Source organism: Aquila chrysaetos, chromosome 25 (assembly GCF_900496995.4).
Source record: "Aquila chrysaetos chrysaetos chromosome 25, bAquChr1.4, whole genome shotgun sequence".
NCBI lineage: Eukaryota > Metazoa > Chordata > Aves > Accipitriformes > Accipitridae > Aquila > Aquila chrysaetos.
The window spans coordinates 19,412,224-19,423,778 of NC_044028.1; the positions used below are offsets into that span (position 1 = coordinate 19,412,224).

Consider the following 11,555-nt stretch of genomic DNA (forward strand, 5'->3'; position numbering starts at 1 on the left):
AGGAAGACTGAATAACTTTTATTATACCAATAAGCGTAGCTGCAAAAATCGGACAAGCAAGCCCAGTACAAATGGGGCTAGTTGCTCACCGTTCCACAGGGCTGCGCAGGTCAGGCATGCCTGAATGAACGGGGCTGGCACCCACAGAGCTGAGGCACCTCTAGCCTGGGGGAACATTAGGTGCTCTAATAAATGAGATCAGACTTTTACAGCCACAGACTTTGTCCTGCCAGTCAAAGTCCTTTGACTGTCATGGCCACAGCCCAGTATCACTGGAGCTCTCTGATGAGCAATTGATGCCTCTCTCTCTGCAGTAACGCACTGTCTGTTTTCTTCTCTTCCCACTTCTGCCCTCGGTTGACTGACCCACTCCCTTCCTCATCCCCCCCAACACCCCGACTGACCCGCTCCCCCCCTCAGCCCCCACACACCCTGACTGACCCGCTCACCCCCCCAGACACCCTGACTGACCCGCTCCCCTCCTCACCCCCAAGAGACACCCTGACTGACCCGCTCACCCCCCCAGACACCCTGACTGACCCGCTCCCGTCCTCGCCCCCCAAGACACCCTGACTGACCCGCTCCCCTCCTCACCCCCAAGAGACACCCTGACTGACCCGCTCACCCCCCCAGACACCCTGACTGACCCACTCCCGTCCTTGCCCCCCAAGACACCCTGACTGACCCGCTCCCCTCCTCGCCCCCCAAGACACCCTGACTGACCCGCTCCCCCCCAACAGACACCCCGACTGACCCGCTCCCCTCCTCGCTCTGCCCCCCCCCCAGACACGCCGAGTGACACGCTCCCGCTCTGTCCCTTTAAACGCGCCCGCCCGCCCTGCTGTCTCCTCCGCCCACCCTCCCCTGGCGCGTGACGCCATTAGCGCGCGCCGCGCGGCGGCCCTTCCCGCCCGTGCAGCGTCGATCGCGCGCGACGGGCCCGGAGCGGCGGCTGTGGCGGGCGCCGAGGATGTGAGTGGGGCCGGGGCGGGGGCCGGGGCCGCGGGGGATCGGCGTCCATCCGGCCCGGCCGCGGCGCGGAGCGGCCCCGTCGCCGCGCGGGGATGCCGAGGGGAGCGCGCCGGAGCCGCCGAGGAGGAGATGGCGGGGCGAGGGTCAGGGATGGGGCCTCGGCGCCGCGGCCTACCGCGCCCGGGGGCGGGGAGGGAAGGAGGGAGGGAGGCCGGGCCGGGGAGGGGCCGGGCGGGGCTGGGCCGGGGCCTGGAGGGGAGCCGGGGCAAGGGGTCTCGGCGCTCCCCGCGGCCGGGGCGGCGGGAGGAGCGCTGTGCGGGCCCGGGGGCGGGCGGGCCGGCCGGCCGGCGGCGCCGGGCCTGGCGGAGGCGGCGGGCGGCGCGGGCCCCGGGGTGCGGGCTCTGCTCTGAACCGACTCTGTGCTTGGTCTGTGCTTTTCTCTCCCTGTTCCTCAGCCCGCGCCTTGGCTTCGCTCATAGTATGGCAACACGTACGGTGCGGTCAGCAGCGACAAGCCCTCGGTCCGCCCGGCGCCGTAACGTACCCCATGGCGTGCGAACCGGGACGCGGAGCTGGCTGCCCCTGCGCTCCTCTGGCCCTGCTCGCTGTAGTTAGCTTGGGCGAGCGGCCGTAACTTTGCAAAGAACTGCCGAGCGTTGAACCCTCTCCTCACACGAGGAAATCTTTTCCCCATTTTGCAAATGAGGATCTGAAGCAAACAGCCATTAAAGGACTTGCCTGTAGTCGTGCAGGAAGTCCGGGGGAGAGCTGAGTTTGCTTCCTTTGCTACAGAATTACAGCTCTCTTAAGAGTGCAAATCAACTCTTTAAAGCAGAGAGGTGTGTGTGTGAAATGACTGTTTGGCCTGTATAGATTGCTCTTAGATTTTTTGGTTTGGGGTGGGTGCTGCAAAAACATTGACTTGTTAGGGATTGAGAGGTTTTTTTGATTGTAGGAAAGAAACATGCTGCTTAGAAGTGCATTGTTATACACCCTTGTGTGAAGACCCATGATTTTATTCTTTCCACATCTTCCAGTGAACGTTTGAACACATACAGGTGAACATGCCCACAGGCTGTGTCTTTTAGGCTGAGGTTTCCAACTGAAGTAAGCTAGGCAAGTGGTATTCTTGAGGAAGGTACATATATTTTGATGGCAAGAAAACACTGGTTAGTTTGGAGGCTGCTTAAATGCTGCATGTACCATCATATGGAAGCTTGCTAAATGTGTGAACATCATCATATGGCTAATTTGTCTACTAAGTGCCTGTCCTGAGGAGTGGTGCTGGAGTGGTACCCGTTTAACTGAAGTATTACCTACTACTCCAGCAGCAGGCTGGGTAACAGCAAAGCATGTGCTGGTCTTCATCTGTGCTCTCTCTCTTCCCTCCTTCCAGTAGGGGTAGAACTGGAGCTAGCTATCAGACAATAATAGATAGTTTTGCATGGCTGAGCTGATAGAATCAGCACTGTGATAGTCCACAGATGCAGGAGAAGTTGGTGTGTAGGAGGAGATAACACAAACCTGGCTATGGTATGTTTAGAAGAAAGGTGGGAAAAGAAAATACCAAGTTTTTTGGTCTTGTGAGTCCAGAATCTTACCTGTTCTGTTCTTCCAAGTGAGTCAGCTGATCTCATGCAGTGGCTTTCAATTTTTGAACTGCAGCCCCCTCACACTTTGCACTAGAGGCATAGAGCTGGTTAGAAATGTCGTACAGCTGCATGATGTATACAGGTTTGCTATTCTTAGTCACCTTTGCAGCACCTGTGGAACAGTCCACGGACTGCCACCTTACCACCACTGGTGTTAGAGAAGACATTTTCTCTCCCAGCGAGCCCTGCCAGTGTCACGTTTGTGTTGTGGGTTTCCTGTTCTCCATGCAAAAAGGCATGGTTGTTTCTTGACTTCTGGATTGGCAGAGAGCTGGGTTTGCAAATGTTCATTTGTGTTGCTTTTTGGAGTTGTTGTATTAGGGAAGATTGTGAAGCTGAAAATCAGGAAAGCGGGTTCAGCTGCTCAGAAGGGATCTCTTCCCGAACATAAATTTAATTGCAATTTAGAGAACAAAGTAATTGCTTACCAGAATCTGACACCAGAAGCATGGAAACAACAAGACTGTTGGATGCAGTGAGCTGGAGAGGTTTTCTTCTTGTTAACTAATTTTGCCTGTGATGCATGTGGAGATAGAGATGTTTCCAACATCATGCAGTACTGTGAATATTCAGTGCCACTTCAGCTAAGCCTGGCAGTTCAGACATGCTTGTGCCTACTCTTCATTTCCTGGATGTTTCATTCATAGGTAGATAATGGGTGTTACAGCAAATCAAACCTGCCACACTCTTTTAGTGGTTATTATAACATAGATTGGAGGCAGCTTTGTAATGCAGGTGTTAAACAATCCATGTGGAATAGTCAAAATGCAGCAACGTGTTTAGACATCACAGAATATATGATGGATGTAGCCTTCTCATGGGAAACATCTGGAATTCAACTAATGCCCAGTATTTCAGTGTTAAATAGTGGGGTGTTAAATTTGTCTCCTTTTGGATCTGGAGTAGAGGGAGCTGATTGGGGCTAGATGAGGTCAGAATCCAGGTTAGACTTTCTGCTAAGAAGTTAAAGTGAGATCTGCTGTTGCAGCAGTGCGGCAAACTGGGCCCTTTAATCTGGTCTTTCCAAGGCTGACAGAGCTTTGGAAGCAGTTTGTTGTGGCTGAAAGCAGCCATAATTCAGTGGGGGGGTTTGTTCTTGACAACCCTTTCTTCCTGACAAATACATGCTATATGGCATAAACTGGCTTTGGAGAAAACCAGTGCTTACTCTTCTGGAGATAAGGCTGTTGTCAAGAGGCATGAGCTGCATGTACATCTTGCAGTGAAAATGGATGTCCTCTGTCTGCCATTTTTTTTGGTTGGATAATTAAGGTCTTTTGTACTTCAGTGAATGTCAAAATGATAGCTTTGGACATGGATGTAGACTTTTACATAAGGCACACGGTGCCAGTGTGAGCTGGCACAGAGGTTGGCTGTTAATGGCCATGAAACAGTATGTGTAACTGAAGTACTCTGTAGAAGTCAGTTGATGCCCAGTGTGCTGCCATTGTTGCAAAGCAGGTTTGTTGTTTTATGCCTATCTGTTAATTTCTTGTTTCTAAACCCTTTTATCTTGTCACTAGGCTGTTCTTTGGAGTTTATTGCACTCGATTAGGGATCGGTTCTCAGAATCGAGGAGTTAGAAGTGAGATTTGAGATAAGTGAGGCCCATTCGGTGCTGCTTTGGACGCCTCCGAAGGGGAAATGGAGTTATCAGGATTGAAAAAGAAGAGTTTGCTAGGACTCAAAGAAAATAATAAAAAATCCAACACTAGGTAATAATTCTGTCCGATTTTCTAGGCTTAACAAAACTGGGAATGTTATAGGGTGCTAGGGCTCTCCCAGTGAGGGTGAGGAATTGGAAATACACATCTTTCTGCGTGAATTTCTGTATGTGAGAATTTCTGTATGCTATAGCTGTTTTCCTCAAAGCTGCTCTGTAATGTAAAATATTTTCCTTTTTCTAAAAAGTCCAAACTTGCCTAATGCTTTAACTCTGCAGTTATGGTGATCTTGAGTGACATTTGAAGTTCAATGTTTTGTGTTGCTGTTCTGTTCTTTGTTTGGGTGTGGGTTTTTTGTTGCTTGTGTTTTTCTATATTAAGCAATGTCTTCTGCAATTTGTTCTTGAAGGGCTCCCTCACCAACCAAGCGCAAGGATAGGTCTGAAGAGAAATCAAAGGACAGGTCCAAGGATAAAGCAGCCACTAAGGAATCAGGTGAAAAGGATCGTGGTCGAGACAAGACACGCAAAAGACGCAGTGCTTCCAGTGGGAGCAGCAGTACCAGGTAGTTAGTTTTACAGGTAGTAACAAATTACAGTGTTTTCAGAAACCACCAGCTTGATTTCTGGTATGTTTCATTTCCTGTGTCACTGACACGTTGAAAGCTTGTATTGAGTTAGTCACAGTGCAGTTTTGTCTAACTTAAGGGGGTTTATTTTTTTTTTTAGGTGTGAATTTTCTTTGGCTGTCTAGTGAGCTATGGAGCATCAGTTTTCATTGTTCTAACTCACAGTTGCTCTCTCTGTAATTATCAGAAGTTTTTCAGCCATTCTTTTTCTGGGTACTCCACTTATTTTTATTCCCCCTCCACTGCCAACAGGTCCCGTTCCAGCTCAACTTCGAGTTCAGGGTCCAGTTCCAGCACCGGTTCTAGCAGTGGCTCTAGCTCCTCTTCTGCCTCAAGCCGCTCTGGGAGTTCCAGCACCTCACGCAGTTCCAGTTCCAGCAGCTCCTCTGGATCTCCAAGTCCATCTCGACGGAGACATGACAACAGGAGACGCTCTCGCTCCAAGTGAGTTTTATTTGACTTTGTCATGGTTTAACCCCAGCCAGGAACTAAGCACCACACAGCCACTCACTCGCTCCTCCCCACCCCCAGTGGGAGGGGAGGGAGAATCGGAAAAAAAGTAAAACTCATGGGTTGAGGTAAGAATGGTTTAATAGAACAGAAAGGAAGAAACTATAATGATAGTAATAACAATACTAAAATGACAATAATAAAAGGATTGGAATATACAAAACAAGTGATGCACAATGCAATTGCTCACCACTCACTGACCGGCACCCAGTTAGTTCCCAAGCAGGGATCCGTCCCTGCCCGACTCCCGCTAGTTTATATTCGGGGCATGACATCACATGGTATGGAATACCCCATTGGCCAGTTTGGGTCAGCTGTCCTGGCTGTGTCCCCTCCCAACTTCTTGTGCCCCTCCAGCCTTCTTGCTGGCTGGGCATGAGAAGCTGAAAAATCCTTGACTTAGTCTAAACATTACTTAGAAACAACTGAAAACATCGGTGTTATCAACATTCTTCTCCTACTGAACCCAAAACACAACACTGTAACAGCTACTAGGAAGAAAATTAACTCTATCCCTGCCAAAACCAGGACAGTCTTCTAGGAATTACCAGATCGCAGGTTAATTTCCACGTAGAATACAAGACTGTGATCAGAATAGATTGTTTTCTGAGGACCATTTGCTTTCTCCATAATTTAGAGATGTGAATTTTGTTAGAATGGGTGTGCTTCTTTTGCTTACAATCAAAACATATGCCCTGTAGGAAGAGAGATTAAAAATCTCATTTTAAAGAGAGTGATTTTAAATACTACATTTTGTAGAGGCAGTTTTAATCAATGTTTCCCCAGTAGTATGGGACTATACAGGCACTAGATGAAAGTAAAGCTCTTTGGTTCCTGTAAATTACAGCCAAGACTAACAGAAAAGTGAGGGCTGAAAATGGTGTATATGTGTGTACGTATAGTGTTATGTATAAAAAAATAAAATGGGGGGTGGGGGGACAAAGGAAGCATTTTCCTGTAAGGGTAGGAATCGAACTGTGTTAATGTCCGTACAGTTTTTCCTTTGGATAATTCTGTAGGTCAGGTGCTGAAGGCTGATAAAATCTACTGAATTATTATAAGCCAGTGTGGTTGGTTTTTTTGTTTGCTTTTTTTTTTTTTTTTTTAGTATATCACTCAATTTATGGACAGTAAGATTAAGAAGAAGCATAAATATAAATTTTCTGCATACTGAATTTTTTAAAGATTAAAATTATGTTCCAGATTTTTTTTATTTCCTTTTTTATGAAACTACAAAGAAATTGTGATACGCAGCTACTTAAATAGTTTTTTTAACCATGACATTTCTGGACCTCTATAGTGAACAGAAGATACAGAAACACAAATGATAGGATCTACTAATTTGCCTGGCTGTGGTATGCTTTAGTGTTCATGTCCTCATTTTGCCTCTTTAATTGTTGAGGCAAAGAATGTTTTTTGTTTTAACAACTGGGAAATTCTTTGACTATGGCCAAAAACTTTATAGAAATGTTTGCTAAATTTGGTGTTTGTTACCCTAGTTGCAGTAAAGTTGAAAACTCACCAAAAAAGGCTCTCAAATTCCAGAAGGTTCTAAAGCAAAAGCAGACAAGGCAAATGCAAGTCCTGATGTGTTTCTAAGTGGAACACCCTCACCACCACCCCAGCACTTCCTAACCTGTAACTTTTTAAGAAAAAAGATGCCCTCCCAAGAAAAATGGTGCTTTTTAATCATGTGATAATGACTGGCTTCTTGGTTTTGTCTTGCATCTTCCCTGAAAACTAAACATTTTCTATTGTCAAAATCAGGTCCAAGCCACCCAAGAGAGATGAAAAGGAGCGGAAGAGGCGGAGCCCGTCACCCAGACCCACAAAAGTGCATGTTGGAAGGCTCACTAGAAACGTGACCAAGGTAATAACATGCTCCCCTGTAATATCAAGCTTGCATATCTTCTGTGAAGACGTGTGAGTGGCTCTTTTAAAGTTCTCAAAATGTTTTTTGTTGTTAGAGTGCTGCCAGGGTGTTGGTGTTGGAAATTCTTGCTTTGTGTCCAAATTGCTCAGTAAGGAACATTTTGGTAGGATTTTACTGCGTCAAATACAGTGCAGGCTTTTGAGACTGTGTGGTGCTTAAGAGGTCTGTCTGCTTTGTCAGTATTCCAGACCTTTTTATGCTGCCTTACTAGGAAGAAAACTGTAGAAGTTGGGACAATAGCTGAAATAAGCTTGGAGGCATTAAGGGTATCTGGAGGTTCTTGATAAAGGATCTGAAGAGAGCTGGGCTGGCTTGTGTTGTCTTTGCTAGAATGTAATTTAAAGGTCTTCGGAGGTAGAAGGTGTAGGGTGCTGAAAAAATAATGTGTTTTAAAAAATATTAACAATCACACCTTAAGAGTTTTCAGCTGAGGGCATAAGTTCTCTTTTCAGGTCCCCAAGAGGATTTTTACACTAGTTGTATTTTTGTGGCTAGTGTTGACATGCAGCAGTAATGCTGCTAGAACTTAAGGTTTGGAACAATCTGAGAAGGAACTGAATAGACAACAGTAGAGAAAGCAGTGGTAATCCTTTCCACATCTGGCCAATGAAATATGTCTCTTTCTGATGGTGGCATTGATTTAAAGCTAATCCAGTGCTGTGGATTTACTGCTCTGTGCCAGCCGGACCTGGTCAGTAAGCGTGATCTATGTCCTTAAGAGTTGCTCTTTCTCTGCAGGATCACATCATGGAAATTTTTTCCACTTACGGAAAGATAAAAATGATTGACATGCCAGTTGACAGGCTAAATCCACACCTCTCTAAAGGTTATGCTTATGTAGAGTTTGAGAACCCAGACGATGCTGAGAAAGCCCTGAAACACATGGATGGAGGTAGGTATCAAATGCTGCAAGGAGGCTGGGTGCTTGTAAAAATCTTTGGAGCGGATGACTTTGACCTGGAAATGAGTTAGAGGTGATAGGGAAGCCTTTGGGGAACTGATCTGAAATACTGTCTGTTTTCAGCCCAAATGGCTTTGGCTTTTGTGTGGTTCAGGACAGATCCAAAACATTGCAGAGCTATTAAAACTGAGGGTTTTTTTCAAAACAAACAGTAATAAAATTCTTGTGTCTGTGTCTGTGAAAATCTTTTTGGGTTAACATCTGAACTGAAATTTGATGGGATATTAGATGAAGAAGTCTAGTATGTATGTGGACTTTGTCAAAATAACCCCTGAGCGGGTAGTGGAAGTAGCACTGTAGGCTGATGCATGCTTCAGTTGCTTGTGACAAAGCTGTGAGTTGCAGTAATGTGATGTGTAGATGTTAGTGTTGGAAAATACTTACTTCCTCCTGTTTCTGTGATTCCCTAAAAAGGCCAGATTGATGGTCAGGAGATCACTGCCACAGCTGTGCTGGCACCACGACCTAGGCCGCCTCCCAGACGCTTTAGCCCACCCAGGAGGATGCTGCCACCACCACCGATGTGGCGCAGGTCACCCCCTCGCATGAGGAGACGGTGAGAGCTGTGACAATTTGCATTTCCTTCTCAGTGTAACAGCATGTTATCACCGAAAGACTCGGCATGGGGGCAGTTTCATCCTATTGGACTTGACTTTCCCCTCCAAATGACAGTAACACCTTTTGGGCATCAGTTGAGCCTGGATTGTACTTCTTAACTCCTTAGCACCAGGGCGACATGCTCTGGGCTACACCCTGAATGCAGTCTGTCAGAAATGTCAGATGCTTTCCAGCCTGTTCCCTGGAGTCCCTTCCGCATAAATGCTTCAAGGTGAAGTGGGAATGGACTTCTGTCTGGCAGAATGCTTTTGGCAGCCTGCTACAACTGTTTGCTTTTCTGAAGCCCTTGCACCTCCATCCCTTATTTCTATGAATGGGCACACGACCAAAAAGCAGTCCTGCATCAGGTGAGCAGAGTACGCTGACTCCAAGATAAAGATGTGACCTGACATGCACGTGCCTGTTGTGTGGCTTTGGGCTGCCTGAACGTGCTCAGATAAGAAGTCTTTCAGAGTCTTCCTCAGCATCTAGATGGGCTCCTCTGTCTTGGAAATTTGCTTAAACTCTTGCCACTAGTAAAAGTGGCTCCTGTTTGGGCCACTTGATTGCTGAAGAGCTTACCAACTATGAGTTTAAAAATGAGAACTAGCTAATGTGGCACAAGATCCACTGCCTGTTGGTCCTCCTTTAGACGTGCCTTTTACTGAGGTCTGGCAAATGCTAGGTTTGGCGTTCCCTCCTCATTGTTTGTTTTCTTCCCTAGTCTAACTTTTACTGTCCTGTTCAGGCTCTGTTAATATTCTGTGCCTGGAACCTTGGTGTCATACTGGTGGCCATACAGATTGATTGTAGCACTGAAGAGCTTGAAGCTTTACCTTTAGAGTTAGACTTCCTCTAAGAAATGTCCCTGCATTTGAAAGGGCTTATATAAATCCTTTCCCTGAATATCACTGTATTTCAGGAGTCAAAGCTGACCTTTCAGGTAGCGGAGAATCCGATGTAGAATGAACGTGAGCTTGTTTTGCTTGAGGAAGAAGACAAGATTCTTGTCTGTTCTTTGGATATTAAATGTTCTTTCAACTTTCTAAAGCAGAGGAAGAGTAGCCAGAATATTCCTGCTGTGTAGTCAATCTTTGAATTGCCTTTTTCCTCTCTGGATCTGGCTGTATTTTGCTGGAGCTCTTTTACCATATTGTATGAGGAATTTTTGGAGGGAGGGAGGGAAGTGTTTTTGAAAAGTTGGTAGATGAGCTGACAAATTACTGGAACCTGTTCCCCTTGTGTCCTAATGAAAGCTTTCTCCTTCATCTCTGTCAGGTCCCGGTCTCCTAGGCGCAGATCCCCTGTTCGCCGGCGATCAAGATCCAGATCTCCTGGACGAAGGCGCCATCGCAGCCGCTCCAGCTCAAACTCCTCACGATAAAGCAAAAAGACTGGACAGCTTTTTATTTTTTAACTTAAATCCCGTCAGACTAAATATTGTACCTTTTTTTTTTTTATAATGGGTCTGGGTGAGGAGGAGTGAGAGAGAGATAATCCTGGCAGTGAAGGTAACCTAAGAGGAGAGAGCAACAGTTCCCGGCCAGTAGATAGCCTTTGCTATGGGGCTTCTAGTTTGCTGGCATTGAATTGAAATTATTTAAAAATGGCTTTGATTTTAAAGGCTGCGAAAACACCTTTTCCAGATAAATGGAAGGAAAGATGTTGCAGCCGCTCCTTCTCCAGTTAGCAGGCTGCTGCTTGGTGATTTCTAAATGCTTAGCACGCTGTACAGACGAGCATGTAAATCTTGAGCTATTTCAGAAACCCTGTATAGTAGGACAGGGAGGCATTTATCTTGATCTCTAGGTGCCAGCACAGGACTTTTCAGAGCAGCTGGAGTCCAGATCTGCCTGAAACTTAAATACCGAGTTGTCGCTTTATTCCAATTCCCAAACACATTATTGGTTTCTGCAGAGTAAGCTCTTTCTGCAGGTAAAGCCCTTCTGTAACACGTATACCAGGTGATCACCACAGAAACAACGGTCCAGCCACTGAACATGATACTGTAGAAAAGAAGCTGGAAATCTTAAGAACTGGTTTGTAGCTGCCCCTGTAAGTGATTTCTTTCACCTTTCCTTAAAGGGTTTTGGTAAAAACTTCCTACACAACCCCCCAGTGAAACGATGCAAAAGCTTCTGCTTTTGCAGATCTCAAAATTAGCGACTGAGCATCAGCCCCTGGAAACTGCAAGGCAGAGAGGGAGGCTCAGGGCCGCCGTGCTGGCTGGATTAACCAGGGTTCACATAGGGAAAGGCAGAGAATTTACCACCTGTTGTACAGTCAATACTATAAAGATTTTTTCGTTTTGTTTTGTATCACTTTGTAGCCTTTTGGGCCATGTTGTGTTTGTACTTGTGTAGGACCAGTGACTATTGAATAAAGCAGTAGGGTTGAGAACAGCTGGCCTGCCTCGCTCCCTTCTCCAGCCCCTTGCTCGGCGCAGAGGCGGGGAGGCCGGCAGCTGCCTTGTCTGGGGATTTTTACGGCAAAACCTCCCGGTTTTTACGGCTGTCCCCTCCCGCGCGGGATGCCCCACCCGCCAAGGGCGCTTGTCCCTTTAAGAGCGGCGCGGGCGGCGCTTTTTCCCGAGCGTCACGCGGGCGAGCGCCGCGGATTGGCTGCCGCTGAGGGCGGG

At 46.9% G+C, this 11,555-nt stretch overlaps 1 protein-coding gene across 4 annotated transcripts; it reads left to right on the forward strand.

Annotated features, from left to right (window-relative positions):
- The first annotated feature begins 881 nt into the window (after positions 1–881).
- Positions 882–11,319, forward strand: RNPS1 (RNA binding protein with serine rich domain 1). 4 transcript variants are annotated; one of them, XM_030002247.1, is made up of 8 exons: positions 885–972; positions 4,148–4,339; positions 4,698–4,853; positions 5,169–5,360; positions 7,194–7,296; positions 8,098–8,251; positions 8,735–8,876; positions 10,196–11,319. In XM_030002247.1, exons 2-8 carry the CDS (start codon positions 4,269–4,271, stop codon positions 10,299–10,301), a joined length of 924 nt encoding a protein of 307 aa, XP_029858107.1. In that variant the 5' UTR covers positions 885–972; positions 4,148–4,268; the 3' UTR covers positions 10,302–11,319. The 4 variants fall into 4 exon arrangements, with proteins under 4 accessions (XP_029858109.1, XP_029858107.1, XP_029858108.1 ...); XM_030002246.2 differs by lacking the exon at positions 885–972 and adding an exon at positions 1,361–1,811; XM_030002249.1 differs by lacking the exon at positions 4,148–4,339 and having other exon boundaries at positions 882–972.
- The last annotated feature ends 236 nt before the right edge of the window (positions 11,320–11,555 follow it).

Coding starts and splice junctions, on each gene's coding strand:
- RNPS1 (XM_030002247.1), top strand. CDS start 4,269: ATGGAGTTATCAGGATTGAAAAAGAAGAGTTTGCTAGGACTCAAAGAA. Junction 4,854..5,168: donor AGTGGGAGCAGCAGTACCAG/GTAGTTAGTTTT, acceptor CACTGCCAACAG/GTCCCGTTCCAGCTCAACTT. Junction 8,252..8,734: donor CCTGAAACACATGGATGGAG/GTAGGTATCAAA, acceptor TTCCCTAAAAAG/GCCAGATTGATGGTCAGGAG.